This window comes from Eutrigla gurnardus, assembly GCF_963514095.1.
Source record: "Eutrigla gurnardus genome assembly, chromosome: 19".
NCBI classification, from domain to species: Eukaryota; Metazoa; Chordata; class Actinopteri; order Perciformes; family Triglidae; genus Eutrigla; species Eutrigla gurnardus.
Genome location: NC_139930.1, coordinates 17,575,342 through 17,599,998, shown reverse-complemented (window position 1 = coordinate 17,599,998; position 24,657 = coordinate 17,575,342). Strand labels below are relative to the sequence as shown.

Sequence of the window (24,657 nt, the reverse complement as noted above, 5' to 3'; positions counted from 1 at the left end):
TTAAATGAAAGAGGAACTTTCCTTAAAAAACTATAAATCTATAAACTAGATGATTTATTTATTTATGTATATATATATATATATATATATATAGGCTATATATGGCTTTATATGGATTTATATGGCTTTTGGCTTATGACAAATTTAGACTAAAATACATTTTAAAAAAAACTTTGAAAGTCAACATTAAACTTTTTATTGTTCCATTTTGAATTGTAAAATAAGACGTGCTTTGATTAATTTTAATGTATTAATTTGTTAATAAATTAAATAAAATCTTGAGCACAAAAATAAAATAAAATTAAGACATTTTTGGTTATTTAGCTGCTTTTGAATGTATTTATAAGGCATGCACATACATGTATTTTAACTTGATCTAATTTAAATGTTTGTGTTTTGTAGAATGTTCCCCAAGTGGATGCAGAGGGCTTCTGTATCCGACCGGAGGGAAACGAGAACGATATCCTTTTTTCCCCCATTTATCTCGATGCAGCTTGTAAGAATGTGTGAATGGTTGTCTCCTTAACGTGTCGTTTCCCCTCCACATGCCAAAGAGAACTCCTTCTACTCGTCCAGCGACTCGGAGGACGAAGACGAACCCAGGAAGTTCCACGTAGAAATCAAGCCGGTTCAGCCGAACAACGGCACGCACCAGAACCGTGCTACCATCGACGAGCTCAAAGCGTCCATCGGGAACATCATCCTGTCGCCTTCCACCTCGGTACGTCTGCACGCCACGCTGGGAACACGCTCCCCACAACACACACCTGCTGCTGCTCTGCTGCTGCACCACCAGAGGGCGTCAGAGGGACATGGAACCGGGCAGAGAGGAGGCTTTTCTTGGAGCTTCCTTTTTATTTACGTTGGAAAAGCAACACGTGTTATATTTAATTTATTTTTTACACGCCAGCATTGGCTGCCGATTCAGTGAGGTTTCCTGTTTAGCACATTTCACGGTTTTGAATTCAGGTCATGTCAAACAATCTGTTCTTTTTTTATTTTCTTATTTAAGAAAATATATCAAGAACTCCGAAACAATCATTGGAGTTAAGTTCTGATGTTGTTGCAGACCAACACACACACACACACACACGCGCACACACACACACACACACACACACACACACACACACACACACACACACACACACACACACACACACACAGAGTCTGATCCGTGACCTCAGTCATGGAGCTCCTTCCATTCAGCTCCTCGTCCCTCTCACAATCTCTGCATCTCTATGAAAATAGCTTCCACCATTAAAATTTAAAACCCACTACAGTGTGTGTGTGCGCGTGTACGTGTGTGCGCGTGTGTTTTAACGGCTGAAAGGCCTCGCTCGGCGTTGGCGAAGGAGCGTCTGGTGGGTTCGGCATCTTCCTCCTCCCGTTTGTGTTTCACCTCACTCTGTTTTATTTTATTATTCCTCCTTTTCTTTGTTTGCTTTCACTCTTTTGTTTTTATTGCAGCCCCGTTGTTGGAGACGGGACTCTGATGTGGTTATTTATGAATACTTTATGGGGCGAGCTCTTTTTCCTTTTTTTCCACTGTAACAATTAATGATAAAGATAAATTACAACTTTATAGAGGAAGTTTTTCTGGGATGTTTTTCAGGACGAAAGATGTTTCTCTTTCAAACTTTGTTCTTTCAACGTTTTTTGGTTTCGGCTTGTTGTCGCGACTCAAAACCCACAATTACTTTCTCATCCCTTTAAAATAAAAAGAAAAGAAAACTGCTTGATTTCTGCATTCAAATACCAGAAGTCATTAGATTATATTTGACTTTCCCTTTCTTGTCTGTTCAGTTTTCTGCTCCCCATTTCACATTTTTACAAAATAAAAGTTGTGTTAAGACATCCGAGGTGATGACGAACGTCGCGTCATCTGGTGTGAATTATTGAGACATTTTCTTCCCCCTCTCTCATTTTTTTTCTCCCCCTCAGTGCTCATTCTTCTTGTCTTTTTCATTTCTCCTCCTGTTTGGTTCCCCTCTGCGGTGTTCTCTTTATTGAAATAGCAATGGAAGTCGTGTGTGTGTGGCCAGCAACAGCCGTAATTGAACCCATTTGCCGCTTAGCGCCTGTGGGACTAAACCCCGGCCCTCGCCGCGGCTCTGTGGCGCTTAAATGCTTTTGCTGTGTTCCCTTAAACCCATTTTGTGTCTTTCTCTCCCCCCCTCTCTCGTCCCTGGGCGATCCCCCACCCCCTTCCCACCCCCACCACCACCACCTTTTCTCCTCCTGCAAATAAATTCTGCATTGAAATGGATGCTGTTAAGTTTCCATCGGGGTCGGCGACCCTCCAGAGTGACTCTTTGCATACAGTATCTTGTGTTACGCAGCGTGACACGGTGGATTTATGTATATTTGGTGGAGTGTTGGGTGGCGGTGGGGGGGTCGGGGGGTGTCACGCTCTCCGTTCGTCCCCGGCTGGTCGTTGTACGGACTTAGATGAATATTTCACCCTAGGTTTAACGTCTGGTATGTGTGAGTTCTGAGAGCGGCCCTGTGATTTACTGATTTCAACGCTGAAGTGGAAAATTCCCTTCACCACTGGGAATAATAAATAATAGAGTTTTCAACCCCCTTTTTTTTCATTGTTTTATATATTTGAAAGATTATATTTCGTTGCACAAACACTAGCAAGTCTTTTTGAGGTTTGATCTCACGTAACGGAGCGTAGAAAACACGATGACCCTTAAAACACTTAAAAAGCATGCCGATCTGTTTTGGATGATCATTTTCTTTCTAACCCCATCGATCGAACGTCTTGGCATTCATGTCTGTTTTTCTGCTTGCAGGGGCAGATGCGGAGGAACCCGTCCAGTGAGTATTTCCTCTGCTGACCTCTCTGTATCTGTGTTGCTGCATCGACTGTACACTAGTTTTTCTTGGCACAAGTTTTTAAAGAGGTTGTTAAAAAAAAAGAAAAAAAAAATCCAGAAACGCAGCCAACACCAACATATCCCCAGGAAAAAGTAAACAACTCTTCTTTTTCTATCCCCTCCCCCTCCCCGCGATGCGAATAAGATTAATTGCTTAATTGGCTGTTTATGTTTTTATGTCAGAAATGATCTTTTCCATTTCTGCAAACTGGAATGTACAGAATCTGTGTTTACCGGTGTTTGAGAGAAATGTTTTAAAATACAGTATCTTGAGCCATGCGGTCTTAATTTGAGGTAAAAAAAAAAAAAAAAAAAAGAAGAAGAAAACTTTGATATATGAATCCAAAATGTTATTTTTTTCCCTTCTTTTCAAAAGTTGCTTTCACGTGCCGTGTTTGAACATAGCTCAGCGGTTCTAGCTGAAACATTGATAGATGTGTACTCTACGTACGCTTAGGGCTCACAGGAGTATCTGCATTAGGCTCTAAGGCTCAGGGTGAGTATTGTTTCACTACAGTAGTAACCCCTTCATCAGCCTTCATCTCCCCCTGCAGCCAGCTGACACAAGCTAACACCCCTGACTCTGCAAACTTTCTCTTTTTTATTTTATTTTTTTATTACACATAGATATGGTTTTAGATGCGGGTAAATCATCTCCTCTTACCGCTGGTGCTTCAGGTTGCTTTACGTTGGATCTTTGCAAAGTAACACTTTAAAAAAGGGGCACGAAAATAACACATTTTTATTTGCAAAATCACTCCTTCCCCCGTTTGTAAAGTGTTACCGTCAGATTTAAAAAAAAAGGTGTTTGAAGTTGAAGTATTTGAGTAAGATTTAATAAGAAACATTATATCCAACTTAAATCTTACTGCAGATATACTTGTTTCATGGCGGATGGTGGATCTCATGTTAGTGGGTCAGAAGCTCAGGTTTTATGTCTGGTTTTAAGGTGTGCTGTGGTTTAAACGGGGCTTTAACCTCTTGTTGTGTTAGTATTTTTTTTATCATTGTTTAAGTGAATTTGCTGAACTCGATGTCTCGTTTGTTTTCCTCTCTGCAGGCGACGAGCTGGCGAAACCCAGAGTGCCAACACCATACGAGTACGTGTGAAAGTCCTCACGCCTTCCACCTTTTTCACGTGTTTGTTTTTGACCCTCTCGTCTTCTCTCCTCCGGCAGACTGACGAACAACGACCTCCTGTCTCTGGACCCGTTCGGCCCGACTCTCGCTGCAGGATCGTCCTCCTCCGTGTCCTCGACGACAGGTAATCCACATAAAACCTCATTCTATGGCGATCGCTGTGCACGTGTGTGTATATATATATATATACATATATATATATCCACTATAGGGGAGAGTATTGGCAAGAACCTCACGATACGATACGTATCACAATACTTTGGTCACGATACGATACATATCACGATACTTTGGTCACGATACGATACGTATCACGATACTTTGGTCACGATACGTGATCATCGTCATGATATTGCGATATAAATAAAGATGAAAACACAAGTACATGTATATGTACATCAGATGATATTGATCGGAGGACAAAATGAGTCAAAACTATTTAATTCAAAACAGCCTCTCCATTTTATTAATTCCCATGAAATTCACTGGAATAAATATTATAATATATAAAAATAATCTATGTTGTATTGGGTGGCAAAGTATCGCGATATATTGCCGTATCGATATTTTTACCCACCCCTAATCCACAACATGAGATTTTTGAGGTTCCTTTTTAAAGCTTTAATATTTAAGATTTCCGTGCTGGTAGGGTTGGCGACCCCCCTGGTTGCCGTTGGTAACAGCAAACGCAGGAAAGTACAACCAGAGCTGGTGCGTCTGTTTGCAGTGCAGCCAAAACCAAACTCACATCGTTCCAATCAAGGAATCTGATGATGTCAGGCTGCGAGTCATATTTCACAGACTCGGTTATCTTAAAGGTTTTCGCAGCAGCTCCGTTTGGTTCCATCACTCTCTAGCAAAAAGAAATGACTACAGTGTGACAAATACACTGCACGCTTTCCTGAAGGGGCTTAATGCGAAGCAGCCGAGGCTGGAAACGTCGGCTTTGCATCGGCAGCCACTTCATACGCGCCGTAAAGAAACGGTACACATAAAAGGGCTGATCTCAACGAGATGAAACGATGACATCATTTCCTGTAGGTGGGGGGGATGGCGGACTCCTCCACCAAACCTTACCATTTAGAGGGAGGTTGTCTCAATGCAATTAATGGATATTAATGGTTTGATTTCATGGAAATATATGCATTGTGTTTTTTTCCTCACACTTGTGATCCAGTCCTTTTTGATCTCATCTCTATGCGTTATTCAACCAGCCTTCACTCCCTGTCTTATTCTGAGCTACTCAGTTGGAAGTCCCAGATAAAGCGGCTGACCCCTGAGGTCAACAGAATATTCACCCTTAAGGAATTAAGACTGGCAGCTTTTTTCTTTCTATTTTCTCCCGTTTCATATAAATGTATTTGAAGTGTCATTCTCCTCCGTTCTGTGAATCTCACGGCTTCTTGTTTTTGTTGTTACGTGCACGACACCGCCGTTTAAACATTGTGACATCAGTGAGTGACATTAGCGCTGACCCATCGCCTAGGCTAAGCGTAATCCACAGTTAATTGGCACCTCGTTGAGGTCAGAGGGGTCGGCTATAAAGCCCACTGGCACGTATGTTGTCAAACATGGTCTCGTTACTGTCAAAGGTCTCGGCTTTAAAGTCAAAAAGAGCATCGCGGAGCTCCCTGATTAAGATGATGGGAATTAACAGGCTGTTAAATCTCTCTGTACAGCGTTACAGCCTCCCGATGCACACATGACACTTTAAACTAGTCTGAGAGGTGTTTGATGGTTAAACTCCCACTGAAAATGTCATTTCTATGTCATATGTTGTATGTTTTATTCATTTTTTATTTGATTTTCCTTTTGTTTTTATATCGATGTTTAAAATGTGCTGTTTTTGTTTGTGTTACTTGAACTTTTCTCGTTAGACCTTGCCTCTATCTTCCTTTCAATCCCTCCATCTCCATCTTTTCTGATGAATGACTCAGACGTCTTTCTGCCAGAAGGTAAAACCAGCCAAATGAAAACTTCCAAGCATCCATCCACTGCTTTGCATGGAGTTTAGTTATGTTTGGATTTTTTGATGTGTGAGAGTCCGACTCTTCGAATCAGGGTTGCACATTTATGGCTCATAAGAGGATAAATATCGGAATCAGAAAGGAAAAGCAAACGAGGAATTTGCCTTATTAAGTTACAGTTTAAAACAAGATTGTTTGATTTGATTTGATCTTTATTTTCCTTGAATAAAAAGTACAATATTTACATGACATAAAATACGTCATACAAATAGGAAAAAGACAAAAAGTAGGTTGTGTTTTAAGAGTTCAAATTGTGTAGAAATTGTAGAACTAAGTAACGGATACTAACTGAAGATGTGATAATGTGTATTTATATGTAGGTTTAACTCAAAGTGGGTCTGTGTGTGAAACAATTAAAACAACATCATGTAAACTCTTAACTCATATTTGGTTGAATGCCAGTTTGCAATAAAAGGTATCGGCAATGAGTCCAAATCCTCCATACGTATATTACTGCAGAGTTATGTGATCATGCCTTTGTCGATGACATCACCCCCTCCAGCTGAGGCGGTGACACGGCGGGAACCCTCTCCTCCGCCGGCGGACAGCCAGCAATCCAAAGAAGTCTCCTTTTTCTCCTCGTCCACCTCCTCTCCCTGGGACTCGCCGGAAAACCCTTTCCAAGCGCTGAAGGCGGCGCCGGCGAGGGCCCGGAGCGCCCCCATCACCCTGCCCACCGAGCCCCTCGACCCCCGAGGAACCGCCGCCGCCGCCAGCCCCCCGAGGAGCGTCGACGCCTTCACCTCCGTGTCCTGGTCCCAGAGCCAGTGGATCGCCTTCAGCGATAACTTCGTCCCGGCTCGCCGTCAGGCCTCGGGGTCACCGTCCCTGAAGGAGACCCAGCAGGAGACCCAGCAGGAGACCCAGCAGGAGGCCCAGAAGGAGGCCCAGAAGGAGACCCAGAAGGAGACCCAGGTGCCTCAGTCCAGCTCCGGGAGGTCGTGCCGCCTCCTCTCTGATGACGCCGAAGTCCTCGGTTTCTCCGACGTCTTCTCTGGGATTACAGAGAGGACGATAGCAGGAGCTCCAGCAAGCAAAATATTCAATGGTAACATTATTACTGATGCCAGAGGTGTGTCTGATATGCCTGAGGTTTGAATTTATTATTTTAACTGTATGTTTTACGTTGTGTGCATTTCTTTTATATTTTGTTTTATTTTGACTGTATGTTTTGTGCATTTCTTTTATATTGAGTTCTTGTTTTACAGACGTATGCTTATCTAACTCGCTGCCTGGTTTGCGACGTGTCTGTTTTGGGGTTTTTGTGAAATTAATTTGTTTTTACTTTTTATGTTGTTCAGCAACATGTTTTGCTCTTCTTGTTTTTTTCATTTGAGGTCCTAACGCATGATGGATTTTGCATCTGCCTGAATGAAGCGTGGTGTTTCGCTGTTTCACTGCCGCTAACCATCAAAAATCCAAAGAAACAGCCTTCACGTGTGTGTTTTCCCTCCGTGGCAGTGCCAGCACCAAACCGGCCGACGACCCCGCTGACAGCTGGAGCCCTGGTGCCCCCGCCGCGACCCTCCTCCAGGCCCAAACTCCCCACTGGAAAACTCACGGGAATCAATGAGATCGTGAGTAACTGCAACAATCCCCCGCCGTGTGCGTGTGTGTGTGCGTGTGTGTGTGTGTGTGTGTGTGTGTGTGTGTGTGTGAACACGACTTAAAAAAACCCAAATAAAACATGCCATCCCCGTTCACGACTCCCTTCACTCAAGGTCCGGCCGTTCAGCCCCCCCAAGACGTCCAGCAACGCCAGCCCTCCTCCCGCTGCACCCCTCGCCCGGGCCGAGAGCTCCTCCTCCTTGTCCTCGAACGCCTCACTCAGCGCAGGAAACACCCCCACCGTTGGTAAGCCCCTCCCCCCTCCACCACCACCACGCTGTCTTCTTCACCTCCTCTTCTTCAGCTCTTCACCACATACCTGTTTGTCTTCCTCGACTCCTCCAGGAGCCGAGCACACCTTTGCTCTCCTCCTCTCCTCCCCCGAGCCAGAGCTGCTCTCCCTCTCTCCTTTCTTTCTGCTAAGTGAGTCGTTTCCTTCCTTTCCCTCATCATCATCATCTTCATCATCTCAACCCAAGACTCTGGCCTTCATTCGGGCCTCGTTTAGCTCTTGGTCAGCCTTGTCGCACACATTTAGGCCTCTCCTCTCATATGTGTGTGTGTTTGTCTCCTCATTCCTTCTTTTATGCATTTGTTTTTATTTGGTGTGCGTAAAGAGGACGATGGGTTCATAGCGAAGCTGCCGACCTTTGAGAAGCGGTGTGAAACACCAGCAGGTACAGTCGTAGAGTTCCTACGAGAGGAAACCCTCCTCTGCGTTTCACTAAAACCTAACAGTCTGTCTGATGGAGTGGACAACCATGTGTTGCAGTGATTGCATTCCTCTTTGTCTTGTGTGCTCTTCTATATTCACTTTGTTTCAGCATCAACGTCTTAACATTTGATCTGTAAAATAATGACATTTGAACTAAAGCAGCATGATCTGCTCTAAAACCCTTTTTCTTTTATTTGAAAAAATAACTGATTTGCAAATGTGTGAATGACAATAATACAAATATGCAAAATGATGATAATAGTGCATCTTTGCATGATCGAGCCTTCCCTAATTTGCTGTTGTTAAGAGTCCGACCCCCCCGCTGAGTCAACAGACCTCAAACTCTTTATTTCTCTGTCGTTCTCAGGGACGTCTCGCGGCCCCAGCCCTGTGACCTTGGCATCCCAGGATGCATTGCCCATTGCAGTGGCCTTCACAGAGTCGGTTAATGCTTACTTCAAAGGAGCTGATCCCACTAAGTGAGTCTCACATGACCTCTCGCTGCTCAGCGAGCCTCCGAACGTGGAGCTGCACGCAAACACTTTTTTTTTTTACGTATTTAAACTTAAACTTCATATAAGGTTGTGAGTTGTGCTGCAGTGTGTGTGTGTGTGTGTGTGTGTGTGTGTGCACCTCGCCTGCATGTGTGGAATGTTTTTAGTCTGACACCATTCTTTCAGAGTGGATAACCTCCACGGGGCAGATTATAGTCTGGGACAGAGAAAACATACAGCCGTTTATTGGTTAACTGCTGTTAAATTGCTGCTGTGCAAAAGGCTTATTTTTGGAGGGATTAGTGAATGGAACATTTCATGAGCAACGCAGCGGAGACGCTGGGCGAGGGTTTGAGACCCGCCGTGGACCGGTTACCACCACAGCCTAGACCCAGTGTTATCACTATCCACTCTGAAACAGCCTTGATTCGATCCTGTGTATAAAAAGTGGAGTAGGTAGTTAGGTAGGTAGATAGATGGGTAGATCTGTAGATAGGTGGGTAGATAGGTAGGTAGATCTGTCGGTGGGTAGATAGGTAGGTAGATCTGTCGGTGGGTAGATAGGTAGGTAGATCTGTCGGTGGGTAGATAGGTAGGTAGATCTGTCGGTGGGTAGATAGGTAGGTAGATCTGCCGGTGGGTAGATAGGTAGGTAGATCTGTCGGTGGGTAGATAGGTAGGTAGATCTGTCGGTGGGTAGATAGGTAGGTAGATCTGCCGGTGGGTAGATAGGTAGGTAGATCTGTCGGTGGGTAGATAGGTAGGTAGATCTGTCGGTGGGTAGATAGGTAGGTAGATCTGTCGGTGGGTAGATAGGTAGGTAGATCTGTCAATAGGTAGGGCAATCGGTCGGTCGGTCGGTCGGTCGGTCGGTCGGTCGGTCGGTCGGTCGGTCAGTCGGTAGGTAGATCTGTCAGTAGGTAGGTAGGTTGGTTGGTCGGTCGGTCGGTCGGTAGGTAGGTAGGTACGGAGATCGGTAGGTAGATCGGTAAAATTAACAATCATTTTGATAATTTAAAACTTTAATTTCGTGTTTGGCGCCCCCTATGGAGTAATGCGGTAGTGTTCTCCGAACACCAGATTGCCTGTTTTTTGGGGGGTTTTTTTTAGGAAATCTCTTATTTTACTGCAGCACAGTCTTTACAGTGTTACCATGCACAGTCCGGGTTCTGGTTCTCCTGCGCCCCCCTTCCATCCAGCTATACGCTTGCTACCCCGCTTGAGTCTGAGCTGATGGAGTTTAGGAGTTCTGATTTTAGTGGATTGATGATGACGAGCATTAAAAATAACTATATAGAAATAACCAGGCATCTTTTAAAGGTCATATAGAGGCATCAGTATTAGATTCAGACTAAAAACCAGTTAAAAATTCCTCATAGTAAATATTTGGATTAATCAGAAAACAGAACAGAAACTCAGTGTTCACCTGGCTACTTTCCACAGGTGCATTGTGAAGATCACAGGAGACATGACCCTGTCCTTCCCCATGGGCATCATCAAGGTGTTCACCACCAACCCCTCCCCCGCCGTGCTCACCTTCAGACTGAAGAACACCAGCCGGCTGGAGCAGATCCTCCCCAACCAACAGCTGCTGTACAGGTGAGCTGCTCGGCACACAAAATATGGATTTTTATAGATATAGATATAAAGGCGAGAGCTCTGCAGAGCCGATGAGTTGATGCAAAGTCGTGGTTTAATTTGAAAGAGGGGATCTGGACGCGATGTAGGAAATGTATTCTGCGTCAGTGAGAGGAAATTCAATTAGTAATCTGACATAAACGTATCATTAAGCTGTCGGGGGAGTATTTTCCAGCAGACTTTTAACAGCCAGATTCTCAACGCGCTGGAATAGCACACTTCATATAACAGCCGCCTCGTTTTAACGTTATGATATGACCTCTCGCCCTCTTAGTCCCACGTTTCAATATGCTGCAAAATATATGTGCTATTTTAAAGCATTTTATGTGTCATTTTTTTAATATTATCATTATTATTATAGAGTTCCTTCTTGGTTCTACCGAGACCACATGGTTGGACTAATTGAATCAAATGGAATTCATGATTTAGTAGCTGGTTGGATCTAACAGGGTCATTTTTTCCGAGCTATTGGAGCTTTGCACACAAAGCCAAGAAGAGCAATGAATAATTGAGCCTCTGATTGTGTGTGTGTGTGTGTGTGTGTGTGTGTGTGTGTGTGTGTGTGTGTGTGTGTGTGTGTGTGTGTGTGTGTGTGTGTGTGTGTGTGTGTGTGTGTGTGTGTGTGTGTGTGTGTGTGTGTGTGTGTGTGTGTGTGTGTGTGTGTTTTCTATCCAGTGATCCTTCCCAAAATGACTCAAATTCCAAGGACTTCTGGTTCAACATGCAGGCGCTGACATCCTACCTCAGGAAATCCTCAGAGCAGAATCCTACAGCTTCCTATTATAATGTGGACATCCTAAAATACCAGGTCAGCCAAACGTCTAGATCCTGATCCAGATCAAATAACTGTTGTGCTTCACACTTCTTAAGAGATATGTTTTGATATGTTCCAGAGTGTGTTTGATCCTCCGGCCCCCGAGCAGCGTTTCACTCTCTAATATTCCCAGGATATTTAAATGATTTAAAGTGTATTTTATGTGCCTGCCACACAGCCTCGCACTCTTTCTACACCAGTTAGGAATTGAATTAATTTGTGGTCGCTAACTGGCTTTATAATTTAATTTACTACTACTTCAAAACCATGTTATAGTCTGGGTTTTCAAACCTCAGTTATATACTGTAGGCCTGGTCCTAGAAACCCGTAGTCTCACACGCCAATGAATCGCCACCGCCGGATGACATCATCTGTTAAACAAACCTCAAAAACGCTGCTTTTACAGCTTCAAACTGGCTTATTTACATTATTACATTCATTTATATTTAAGTCTCTGTGCATAAGAACGGCGTTGTGAAAAGCTTGAGCATTGAAATCCCATGTTGTCAGAATCCCATGTGATATGGAAAAATATACTCCATGTATGTTTACATACATGGAGCTTGTTTTTATATTTGGAGGAGCATTTGCCATATTTAGATTGAACCATAATGAGCCTCCCGTTGATTCAAACCTCATTGACCACTAAAACTCCCACAATCAGTTTTAGTTTACGATGTCGGGTCTTGGTATTATTGCGTGAAACGAGCCCGTCGACATGTAAAACAAACAATCCATGAACCGGCCCGTTGACTTTTTGTTGATTTGAGGAAGAATTCGTGTTTGTTTTGGGTTCTGGAAGCTTTAGAGGAAAAAATGAGTCTTTCATTTGTACTTTCAACACAGAAAAACCAACTCGGTGTGTTTGTGTCAGAAGTGTAACGATGAAATTGGACCTTCATGATCAGGATTCAGGATTATGTCAATAAATGCTTCAACTGGGCTCTGTGGACACGTGGTGCGTTCAGGTGCAGTCGGACGGGATCCATTCCACGCCTCTCAACCTGGCCGTCTACTGGAAGTGCACGGCCTGCACGTCGGACCTGCGGGTGGACTACCGCTACAACCCCGAGTCCATGGCGGCCCCCGGCCCGCTGTCCAACGTGCAGGTCCTAGTGCCCGTCGACGGAGGAGTCACCAGCATGCAGTCGCTGCCCAACTCCGTCTGGTAACCATGGAGATGTTTATACGAATATAGAAAGTATAAATATATATAAATATACAACCAGGATGGAAGGAGGACTTATTTCCTTCTCTTCTTTCAGGAACCCGGAGCAGAATAAATGTCTGTGGAAGCTCAGTGACATCTCAGAAAAGTCAGAGAATGAAGGTAAATCATCCTTTTCTCTTCTTTTGTTTGCAGTTAGTTTGTTTAAAGAGAGAGTGGGCAAACTTAATATTAAACGAGGAAACAGTGGAGTAACGGAGTTCCTGTAAGACATGCATCGATCTTTAATCAGGCTTCACTTAAACAAGCTTTCCCAACTGTTTAAAAACTAAATAAATTAATAAATATGTAGATGTCAGAATCAGAAAGGAGTTTATTGTCAAGTGTATTACCCTAAATAAAAAAAACTATACATAAGCAGCCATATATACAAGGCAAGGCAACTTTATATGTATAGCACCTTTCATACACAAGGCAGACTCAAAGTGCTTTACATCATAACATGTAAAGAAAATAAAGGCAAAATTAAAATGCATTACAGGAAGACAAGGAGAATAAAAACATATTTGCAATAATAAAAAAAACAGTGCAAACGTTAAAAGATTTATACACCATAATATAATATGTATTTGTAAAGTATTTGTGCAAAAAATGTTGCAGTATTTTATTAAAATATGTACAAAAGAACCAAATGTATGCAGTTTATAGAACAAGATGTTGTTATTGCTTCTGACTTTTCGACCGTTTGAAGAAGTGTTTCTGAGGCGTTGACCTGACTCCCAGGTGATAGTCACGCCCCTGCTGCTGAGTGAATGTGTTTCCCTGTGACCCCCCCCCCAGGCTCCGGGTCCCTGAGGGCCAAGTTCGAGCTGTCGGCCGGCCCGTCGAACCCCTCCACCCTGGCGGTGCAGTTCATGAGCGAGGGCGGCACCCTGTCGGGCGTGGACATGGAGCTGCTGGGCTGCGGCTTCAGACTCTCCCTCAACAAGAAGAGGTTCGCCACAGGTACGGAAACGCTGAGTCATGCTGGCTGCTGCCGCCTTGTAATGCATGACGACTCACACGTGTCTTCATTCTGTCCTCCAGGACGTTACATGGCAGACTGCTGAGTCGAACCGCCGCTCAAGAAGAAGAACCTCTTCAGACACGAAAGTTGAACCTTCGGGATCCGTCGGAGCTTTTTGCCCCGGAGGCGAGAAATCTCACTACAATAAAAAAAAAACACAGCACTGAGTATTGAACACTGTTAAAAAAAAAAAAAAGAATAAAAGAAGATTAAGATGAGCTTTCAGGGGAAATGTGTAGATATGAAGTCTAATGATGCTTTCTGATCAATTCACTCTTGTATAGGCAGAAAAACAATTTATTATGGATTAGATATAAATCTATATAGTATTTGAAATCATAAAAAAAAAGAAAAAAAAGTGCACTAACAATCTTTTCTGATGCTCTTCTTCTCTTGTGTTCATCTTTTAAGGAATCTAAAACAAAAAAACACATCTGCTCCTCGGAAACTGTAAATATTAACACTGACTCAACGCTATACTCTCTCTCTCTCTGTCTTTTTAAACAGGACTCACTCACTTATGGCACAAGCTTGATCTCTTCCAATAATATTGAAGTGCTTTTCAAAGTAATGCAAAAAGGAAAGACCGGACCTCAGTGCCTCCTCGTGTTCTGTGGATCAAACAGATTTAAGCTACTCTTTTTTTCTCTGTGGTTAAATGCATGGAGTTGGTTTTATTTTATTTTTCAAACAATCACTGTGATCACTGTTCTCTTTCACGTTTCTCCCCGTTTTTAAATTCAACCTTTCAGTCATGGTTTGTACTTTTTTTCTTTTTTTCTACTTTATGGAAGAAGAAAAACAAATTCTCAGCAATCGAAACTGTAAAATGTGTCAAATGTTAGATGCTTTAAAACTTTTGTGCCCTTTTAACGTAAAAAAAAAGTGCCTGGATCTAACATTCGTAAACTACAGTCGATGAGAAAAAGCACCAATAATGTGCCATTTTTTTTTTTTTTTTTTTTTACCTTTTTTATTGGATGTTGAAGGGAAAATGTTTTTTACAACCCGACTTTTCTTTATCATCTTTTTATATCTCGCCTTTTTTCTTCTATTCGGCGCTCGTCGGTTGACCTTTGACCTCGCCATGCAGAAGCACAAGGAGGGCCTAATTCAAACAGACAGAAAAATGCCTTATCGCTAAACTACACACCGCATCGAGCAACGCGGAGTTGCCGACTGTGACGCCGTAGCGCCGTTGCCCTGTGATAAGATTACTGTCCTGCCTCCCGAAGCCCCCAGTGCATGCTGGGAGAAACCCAGTGCATGCTGGGGTGTGTAGAAACTCGATGGAAACATCTCCACGTTTGACTCTCGGTGCTTCGTCCTTTGTCTTTTCCTAATGAAGGCTGCTGCTGAGAGGCTGTCGTACTTCTTGACGGAGTATTTTTTATGTTTTTTTTTTTTCCAAACCATGCAACGATCCTTAAATTGGTCAACGTTGCTGGTGTGACTTTGTACTTAGTTTGCCTGGAAGCTGTGATTGTTCTTTTAAGGGGTTTCACACGTGTGTGTGTGTGTCATGTGACCTCTCAAATAAGTTTTTTTTTCATCATGATTGGTCCGCTGTGCTTTAGAAAAAATGCTGGTTTGCAGGTGATTTAAACTCATATCTATACTTGATTCATCCGAGGTCTCACTTGATCATTTTATTTTTTCATAATATCTGGCCAGGGTGATTATCACCACATGTTTTTACTGTTTGTTTGTTTTTTGTAAGATCCTGGTTTTTTAGACTCACTACCTTTTTGATAATAATCTAAAAATCAGACATTAATCTTAAATGGATGATGGGAAATATCCATTTAAGGTTTTGTTGAACTTACGATTTTGTATCTCTGGACTTTGATTCGCCAAATGTTTTGAAGGTATTTGAAATTAATGAGTTTACATAAAAACCCTAAACGACCTGATTTGTACAGATAGAAATCAACTCTGTTTTCTCTAAATCATATCAGCGGTTTTGATCAGAAGAGGTAAATGCATTAAAAAAAAAAAGATTCAGTAATTGTGTTCAGTATTAGCAAGCTGGTTCTTGCTTTCCCAACATACAGAATAAACACCCCGAGGCTCCTCCCCCTCCCCCCCCCCATCTTTGATTTCTTTATATGTTGTATTGAACAGAGTTTTAAAAAAAAAAAGAGCAAAAATTGTGTAAATGATTCTCTAAAATTGTACATTTTTACCAATATCTCAGCCACTTTTTGTCTCTACTTTATGATTTCTCATCGTGCCTGTATTAAATGTATAATATATGAATATATATACAAATATATTAAAATGACTAAGTGTGTTCCGTGTGTTTTTTCTTTTTTAGCCTCACGATAAAGTGAAGAGCTTTAATCGTGTTGTTTAATTGTTTGTTCTCGTTTTGCACAGACGTTCATGGTCCCCAGAGGTGGAGCCCCGGTGATCTTTGGTGACCTTCTGTCCTTTCTTCCAGCAGCACCAGCAGGATTTATATCCAGTGAAGTATTTCAAATTTAAATGTGTCCGATACTTCTACGACCAAATCCCCTTCCTCCGTTGTATCGCATCTTCGGTGCGAGTTCGCACATGTTAGCATTAGCATTGCTAACATCTTTGTTTGATCAAAAGCATTACTTTTTCAAAAAATAATTTGGCTTTTTGACATTTTTGGACTTAATAAATTATATTGTGGGGTTTGATGACATTTTAATGCAAACATTTTTTTATTTTGTTCACTGACTTTTTTTTTTCATTTCCAAGAAAAAAATTGACTTTTTATGATTATTTTGGATGTAATACACTCCGACCTTAATGCTATTAAAAAAGTAAAGATGTTAGAACTTAGAAATAGGTATTTATAAAGATAGTAGAGCATTTTTCCTCCAACGGTGAGGCACGTGGAGCGCTTTGAGGCCACGCTGTCCATCTAAGTTCTCCTCTGCATCTAAAAACCTATTGTGTTATTTGATAGACCGCTGTTTAATCTGCAAAGCTTGTGTGAACTTTTCCTTTCGCGTGAAGCTGCTAGGAAAACATGCTTCGGTGGAAAGATTGAAACATTTGAAGAATCGCACTGAAATGACCTGAACTGACAGATTTAGCACTCATGGATGAAGAGGAGGAGGAGGGGGGGTTAAATGTGGTATCTCGGGGTGAACTGGCCCTTTAAAGCCCTCTTCTTTTTAGACTCCCCTGTTGAAATGTTGCAGACTGAAAAAGTCGGACTACTACAAGAGAGAAGCAGTAAATCTGTTATCGGTTATTTTTAAACGACCATAATCCATACATGCAGGATGATGGGGCATGAAAACAAAGCTTGGAAGACACCACACATGTGTTCCTGATCCACGGCGAGAAGCCCACGCGGCGCTTCGCTCGGGAGGAAGTACTGTGCACTGTGCACACACACTCGGCACTACATCAACACCTTGTGTGTATTTACACACTCAGTCATGCCGTTGTGTGTTCCTCCTCCTCCTCGCCGTTTGAAAAATGCCGTCCGAGCCGCGTTTTCGCAGCCACATGTGGGAGCCATCAGTGTTGACTCTGCCCCCCCCCAGACATAGAGGAAGGGTCTCTACCATGTTATTCTCTGACAGGCCAAAGTGAGACATGCGAGCTGAAGACGCATCCAAAAACCCGTCTCGGTCCATATGTATATTTGTGTATGTTTAATATGTCTTTGACATCGTTTACTTTCTTGCCAAAGAGTTGGATTACAAGATTGTGTTTGTGTGCTAAATACGAAGCTACGGCTAATTAGCGAAGATTAGCACAGGGACTAAAGACTCGCTTTTAATGGTATAACATCCTCCCAGCAGCACCTCTACAACACACTAGGCTTTTTACAATACAGTAGACAAGCATGTTAAGGGAAATACACAAAAGTAAGATGGGGACATAGATATCACTGAATAGCCTGCAGCTGTTAGCTTAGCTTAGCATAAATTCTTGAAATGGTTAAGGTTAATCCGGCGCCACTAAACTCTTCGTTTTATCCCGTTTGAACAAGTGTGTAAAAATAAGACTTGCTAGCTGGGAAATAGTCCGACACATCACACTTAACCCTCCACCCAGATGTTTGGGGAGTTAGATGAGAAGATCGATTCCACTCCATCAATCTTCTCTTCTAATTCTGGCCACGAAAGCAAATCTGAGAATTTTCAAAATATGTTGGACTATTGCATTTAAAGGTGCAGTGTGTAGGGTTTCGCGACCTCTAGTGGTGAGGTTGCAGCCAACTGAAACTTCTCCTGTGTGCCGAGAGTGTACGAGAAAGAAACCTGGCAATTCTTATTTTTAGGTGAGTGTACACTAAAGTGAAAACCCCCTACATGTAAATGCTATCCCCCTAAATGCTAAAATAAAGCGTACTGTCTCTTTAAAAACCAGAGGGGATTCTGGGTCCTGGGAGAGAGTCTGAACGTCAGAATGGTCTGGCGTTGGGTCTGTTGTCCACCATCGCAGCGGTGTTTGCTCAACGGCCCTCCGGAGCCGTAGAGTTGAGTTATTCTGCCGTCCGGAGAGTGAGCGCCCACATCACTAACCTTTACATCACTAACCTTTACGGACAATTTACAAGTGATGTGTCCATTTGATCTCCCTCTTCTCCGGCGAGGAAAACCATCTGAACAAACACGGATGGTGTAAGTTTATTGCTTTCATACGGATTCTGCTACTCCTGTTCTCTCCCCGAAGAACCCAGACGACCTCTTTTTTTTTTTTTTTTTTTAGTATAACTCAAAACCCCCAACATGTCAGACTGAAGGCGTCCGTCACATTTTCCACTCAGCAAAGCAACTGTTTCCTTCTGGCAATAAAAGAAACACGAACACAATTCACTATTAAGAAAACTGACAGGGGATTTATCGCTGCAAAAGAGGACAAACTGCACCATCTGATCACCAGTTTTACAATCAATCAATCAATCATATATACGCCTTAAGAAATGTGTTGGGTTTGTTTTGTTTTTTTGCCTTTTATTTGATCGTAAAAGTGTATTTAGAAACAGCTGCTGGGTAACAATCCACTCAAAAAGACCAAAATAATACTTAATAATACTATTATCTAATCCCATATAAATAATACTTGTACACTATTATCTAATCCCATATAAATAATACTTGTACACTATTATCTAATCCCATATAAATAATACTTGTACAATATTATCTAATCCCATATAAATAATAATTAGCAGCATTGCTAGCGAAGATGACTTTAACAGTTACCCTCCAATTAACAGGTCCAGAAAGGTTGCTGCTCGTCAGATCCACCCGTCGCTCCTCCACAGTCCAAATATGGTCACTTTCTTTCACTTCTTGCAAAAGAGTCGAAGATGGCAACGTCCGAAAATGCCGAACTCAAGGCTTCAAAACTGTAGTCCACAGACGCCACGTCTCACATGCAGCCTTTGGTTCCCACCCTCATGTTTGTGGGTAAAAATGTACTAAATAAGTTTTGAACATACCTGTAATGTCAAAACAAATGTTAATCTAAGACCATTCTTATTGGGGGAACCATTGAGGCTGATTCTTTTCTTTACCAAACGTTTCTTACAGAAAGTTGTGCATTACAATAATCCGGCCTGTTTGGGGGAAAATGCGTGGATGTAGATTTTTAATGTCCCCTGGAAAGAGAGACAACTTGACCGTTGCCATGACGTTTTCACCTTCCATACGGATGCTGTAGTTCAGTGTCTGATTTGTGGATTTGTCCAGTCTTTTGCACACTGAGTCAGGTGGAGTCTAAATCCTGGAGTTCAGGTTCAGATTTGCTGATACCCGGAAACAGAAATCCTGCTGGAAGCGAGGAGACACTCCACGGCTTCATCGGCCCCCGGGGAGCGGGAGTGGACCCTTCCGTGCCATGTTCACAGAGGCACGTCACAGGCCATTTGTCATGGTGTGTGTGTGTGTGTGTGTGTGTGTGTGTGTGTGTGTGTGTGTGTGTGTGTGTGTGTGTGTGTGTGTGTGTGTGTGTGTGTGTGTGTGTGTGTGTGTGTGTGTGTGTGTGTGTGTGTGTGTTTTGGGGGAGGGGTTCACTGAGAAATGGTTGCATCTTAATTCCAACGGTGAACCTTTGGCCCTTCTTTATTTCTCAGCAGAATCTGATTGGTGTTGCTTCTCAGCTGATTTCATGGAGGAGCACATGTTTATTTATAATATGAGACGACGCATTGATACACAGTGTGTAAGGAGAATTCCTCATCATCTTTGGCTTCTTTATTTATATGGTCGCAAATCACAAATCAAGCATTTTCTTGGAAGGTTTGACGGATTTTGATTTTTGAATCAGCAGACAAAGAAACAACGAATATCTAAAGGATGAAAAACATTTAAAAGTGAAAACAAAAACACAAAGTAAAATGAAACCTCAGAGGAGCGACAGGACGAGGGAAGTCTCCGTCCATTCTCCATCACAATGGATGGACATGCAAGAGATAATAATCTGGATTATTAAATTAGGTGGATTGTGGAGCATATGTGAAGGATTTGGGACCCGGATCAGGAGACCGAGAGACGAGCTTAAAGGGACGAGAGCTGATGCTAAGCTAAATGCTAAAGGCTCAGCTGGTGAAAAGAGGAGTGAATTTGAAGCTTAGAGAGAAACGGAGATCCGTCAGCATCTTTTCTTTTTTGAAATTCTAAAATCTACAAAGTTGTTAAATACTCCAACATCTCTACGGGAAATCTGAGACGCTGTGATGGTCTGATTAAAGAGACAGTACGCCGTGTGGATGTTGGACAGATGTTTGCTTCTAGAGGAGGATGACAGCTCAAGTGAAATGAAGCATAAACCCAGGGGATCAATACACACACACACACACACACTTCCTCCCAGAGAGGAAATGTTCAGTTCCGTAAATATTTGGAGTTTTGCTAATTGGAAGAATCTGTGCAGCTTCAATTCTGGGGGGTTTTCTTTTAAACACAGTGCTCGTATGGATTCTTTGTGTAGGTATCTGCTCCCTTTGTTCATCCACACACACACACACACATGGGTTCTAACCCGTAACACGCGATGCCTTTCTTGAACGTTGGCGAATGCAAGCTGTCCACCGGGAGACGAGCAGACTGCTCTGAAATTCAACCGGAAAACATGTTTGCATGTCACTGTGTTTGCATTCCGAATGAAAAATTCATTCATTTCACACACACACACACACACACACACACACACACACACACACGTCTAGCTCTGCTGCAGACACACTAGGACAAGATGGAACCCTAATAGTGAGTACGTGGAGGCGTGTTCACGTGTGGAGGTTTCCACTCAGCTCATTTAGCCCCGACTGTAACACGTATAGCGTGATGTGTTTTTAAAGCCCCCCCCCTCCACTTACCATGCTGGACTAGATTGTTTGATGAGTTATGCATCGCGGTGCAGATGGGAGACGTGTCCGTGTGAAACGACATGTGACAAGGTGGTATTTCAGCTCACGTTCCCTTCCGTGCAGGAATCTCCTTTTCTTCTTCTTTTGATTCTTTTTTTTTTTTTTTTCCTACCACTCAGACGGACCTTAAACGCACCAAATCTCCTGGTCTTTACCGGCTCACGTCATGCTCCCCGGGGGGGCTGGCCTCATACCTGACTAAAATATGACTCGTTTGTTGTTAATGTACTTCTGTCATTCTGACTGCATGCTTACGTTTTATTGTGTTTTATTGTTAGGACGTCCGATGAGCCCGAATCCACCAAGAACCATAATTTGATTTGATTTAAACGTACTTCTTCATGTTCTCTTGGTGTACAGAGATGTGACTTCGTCCTCTCTCACTAATGCCACAGCAATGCAACGTAGTGTAACTTTATGTCCCAGGAAGTAGACCGGGCCGCTGAGTTCAAGCCTGGTGGTGCTGAGCCGGCCTGTCCTCCACATGGCGCTGTGTGCTCCATGGATGATGATGAAGAGGAAGAAGAAGAAGAAACGGAGGAAGAGGAAGAAGAAACAGAAGAAGAAGAGAGGAAGAAGAAGAAGAAACGGAGGAAGAGGAAGAAGAAACAGAAGAAGAGGATGAAAGAGAGGAAGAGGAAGAAGAAAAGGAGAAAGAAGAGGAAGAAACAGAAGAGTAAAAGGAAGAAACAGAAGAAGAAGAGGAAGAAACAGAAGAAGAAGAGGAAGAAACAGAAGAAGTAAAAGAAGAGGAAGAAGAAACAGAGGAAGAGGAAGAAACAGAAGAAGAAAAAGAAGAGGAGGAAGAAGAAGAAACAAAGGAAGAAGAAGAAACAGAGGAAGAAGAAGAAACAGAGGAAGAAGAAGAGGAAGAAACGGAAGAAGAAAAAGAAGAGGAAGAAAGAGAGGAAGAAGAAAGCATGTTTGACAGCAGCAGCAGAAAGTGAGTTGAGCTCCGAGCTGTTTTAAAACTCACAGCTTCTCACAGCGCTCATTAAAAAACCAGCCAGAGTTCCTTTTCTTATTACCCGACGAGATCACTTTCCACTGGGGGGGGGGGAGGGGGAGGGAGGTCACATGTACTCTCTCAGCCAATTATGGCACAATTAATGTCTTTTATCACAGCCAAAACAACCGCTGGATATTGATTCACTTTACAACGTGTCTCATAAGTTACAGAAATCAAGCTGTTGTTGAAAAAGGAGGGAAATGTTGAAAAGAGATAATCAGCGTTACACTTTCCATAAAACTAGAATAAAAAGCCACGTGTGGATGAAATGAGGACAATCGGACCGAAATAGCTCCCTGCACCCTCCCTCCACTTTCTGCTTTAATCACTTTTAACCGTGTTGACGTTCATTAACGTCATCCAAACGTGGCCTGCTAATCGTGAATTCATCATATTTTCCCACCTGTTCCCTAAACGCAACACTGTATTGTCATAAAACTATCTTTCCACTAATTGTCAGGATTTAAAGTCCAAGCAAAATATCCCGCAGTTGCAACTTTTCACTTTCTTTTTTTTTTACACGACGACTCCCAGCAGGTTTCCAGGAAAGCAATCCACTTTAATAAAAGCAGACAGCAGGAATAATACAGTTAACCTAAAGGATAACTATAAACTGCTGCCTCCCCCCCCCCCCCCCCCCCCCCCCCCTCATATGAACACATGCTCACCAGCAGCTCACTTATGTTGTCACAACTTCTGACCCGCTCCGGTCCCTTTGCACCGGTTTGATGCCAAGTAGAGCAGCGATCAAGGCAGGGATTGCTCCACCTCGTGTTTCTTTTTTTTTTAAAGGGGGAAATCGGCTTCCTAACATGCACTTTGAAACACAAACTATTGGGTCTGTAAACATTTTGGAGATCAGCCAGACGAGAGCAACCTGTTCACCTCCACCTGCAAGAAAGCTCCATTTAACAAGCCCACTCAAACGCAACACAGGAGAAACTTGTGTTAAAGCTTCAGGTTGCCCTCACAGCTGCTATCGTGTATGGTTATGATGTATGAAGTCATAAAACCCACTATGATGACCCCCCCCCCTGGAGGAAAACCTCATTAAAATCCAGATTTATGGACAAACTCGAGTTCTGGAAACAGCAGAGATACTAACGTACACTCAAGTATAAGAAAACGCACATATTAATATATATAAAACAGTGATTTTGTTATTTATGCCAGGAGAAAAAAAAACATTACGAATATTTTACTTTTAGTCGTAATTGTTCACATATTTGCAGGTTTTTTGCAGCTTTTGTGTGTTGCGTTTAAAGACAACAGGGAAGTCAAAGGTCGATGACCTCAACATGAGCAAACCTCAAAATGTCTCTTTAGAGTAAAATCTAGCCTAGCAGCAATACAACTAATAATAATACTATTAATTATACAACTAATATTGACATTAATAAGTTATAATAAGTCCACTAATCCACTCATATTAAGCCGTACTTATCTTGTTTCCTGCCGCGTCATTCGGCCACATAACCGTTTAGTGATGCGTTCAATGTCACACACACACTGTAAACTCAACACACACTGTCTACACCACACGGGGGCAGAAACACTGAGGAAATCAATACACCTTTACCCCGCGGGTCAGGTGCTTTGACCCGGAGAAGGGGAATAATAAACAATAATAACAATAGGCCTGATCATAATAATAATATTAATATTAATTATAATGATTATAAACAAATGTAGTTGCTGATAATTAAAACAAAAGTTGCTCTTTGAAATGAGACCTAAAACGTTCCTGTTCGTCACCGCTGCTGCTAATTAGATTACATTTGTTCATATCTTTCACTATAATTACATTTTATTCACTTGTTTGATTCTATTTTGTTAATTATTATTATTATTATTGTTATTATTATTATTATATTCACTTTTTGGTAAAACAAACTTTTCATGCATCCTCGCGGATCATCACTTTAAAAGACATTTTTTTCTGCCGTAGAAATAAAGTCACCTCGCTGGAAACAATCACATTAATTATTAATTGATGAGTAAATTCATTAATGAATGTGTATTAATCTGAATGCAGCTTTCACGTACATTCCCTGCAATCAGGGTTCAAAACAGACAACAAAACGCAATATTTCTAAAACTGTCAATTCATTTATATCGTATTTAACTGAATTAAGTGACGTATTAACAACGTAATAACGTATAATTGGGATTTAATTCCGAGTCTATGGAGGGGAAAGTTTAGTTAAACTTTTATTCATTTATTTTCGCGGTTAAAACGGTTTGATTCTTTTAAATTCTGCTCTGAAAGTGACAGAAATGTAGATTAAAACTCAAATATTTACAGTAGAATAAAAACTTTGACAGATGGGATTCTATTATTCTATTAGTATATGTATATAAATCTCAGCAGCAGGAAATGAACGTGAAAATCAAATTTCTTACTTGGAGGAGAGATGATGTGTCGCTGCATCAGCTCCTAAATATTGACTGCATAACTAAAAATAGCGGCGCCCCTCCCCAACACTTGCTCAAAACTTCTCTTTTTTTTAAAGGGGGAAAAATTAAAGCAATTTAGAAAACATCTCTGGACCTCCTTCGAACTTGCGCCGTTTTTTTTTTTTTTAAACCGCAGCGCAATATGACTTTCATTATTTTTACAGCACAGTAAAAACGCGGGTGGCCGACTGGGCCCCATTATTCCACCATTCTGGAGCAAAGGAGACGATTTATGAAAGTATTACGGAACATGTTGAACGATAACAA

At 42.2% G+C, this 24,657-nt stretch overlaps 1 protein-coding gene across 5 annotated transcripts in view; it reads left to right on the top strand.

Annotated features, from left to right (window-relative positions):
- The window catches only part of fcho2 (FCH and mu domain containing endocytic adaptor 2), a 37,969-nt gene extending 22,121 nt beyond the window's left edge, over nt 1-15,848 (top strand). Inside the window, exons 13-30 of one of the 5 annotated variants that reach the window (XM_084035116.1) lie at nt 403-462; nt 548-721; nt 2,802-2,826; nt 3,343-3,381; nt 3,946-3,985; nt 4,064-4,149; nt 6,555-7,100; nt 7,514-7,629; nt 7,774-7,906; nt 8,006-8,083; nt 8,278-8,337; nt 8,743-8,854; nt 10,313-10,468; nt 11,183-11,315; nt 12,290-12,489; nt 12,587-12,651; nt 13,330-13,494; nt 13,576-15,848. In XM_084035116.1, the coding sequence (XP_083891242.1) occupies nt 403-462; nt 548-721; nt 2,802-2,826; nt 3,343-3,381; nt 3,946-3,985; nt 4,064-4,149; nt 6,555-7,100; nt 7,514-7,629; nt 7,774-7,906; nt 8,006-8,083; nt 8,278-8,337; nt 8,743-8,854; nt 10,313-10,468; nt 11,183-11,315; nt 12,290-12,489; nt 12,587-12,651; nt 13,330-13,494; nt 13,576-13,598 (2,211 nt within the window). In that variant the 3' untranslated portion in view covers nt 13,599-15,848. Of the gene's footprint in view, nt 1-402; nt 463-547; nt 722-2,801; nt 2,827-3,342; nt 3,382-3,945; nt 3,986-4,063; nt 4,150-6,554; nt 7,101-7,513; nt 7,630-7,773; nt 8,084-8,277; nt 8,338-8,742; nt 8,855-10,312; nt 10,469-11,182; nt 11,316-12,289; nt 12,490-12,586; nt 12,652-13,329; nt 13,495-13,575 lie in introns of all 5 variants that reach the window. The other 4 variants (XM_084035117.1, XM_084035118.1, XM_084035120.1 and 1 more) reach the window with 4 other exon arrangements.
- Nucleotides 15,849-24,657: the final 8,809 nt, after the last annotated feature.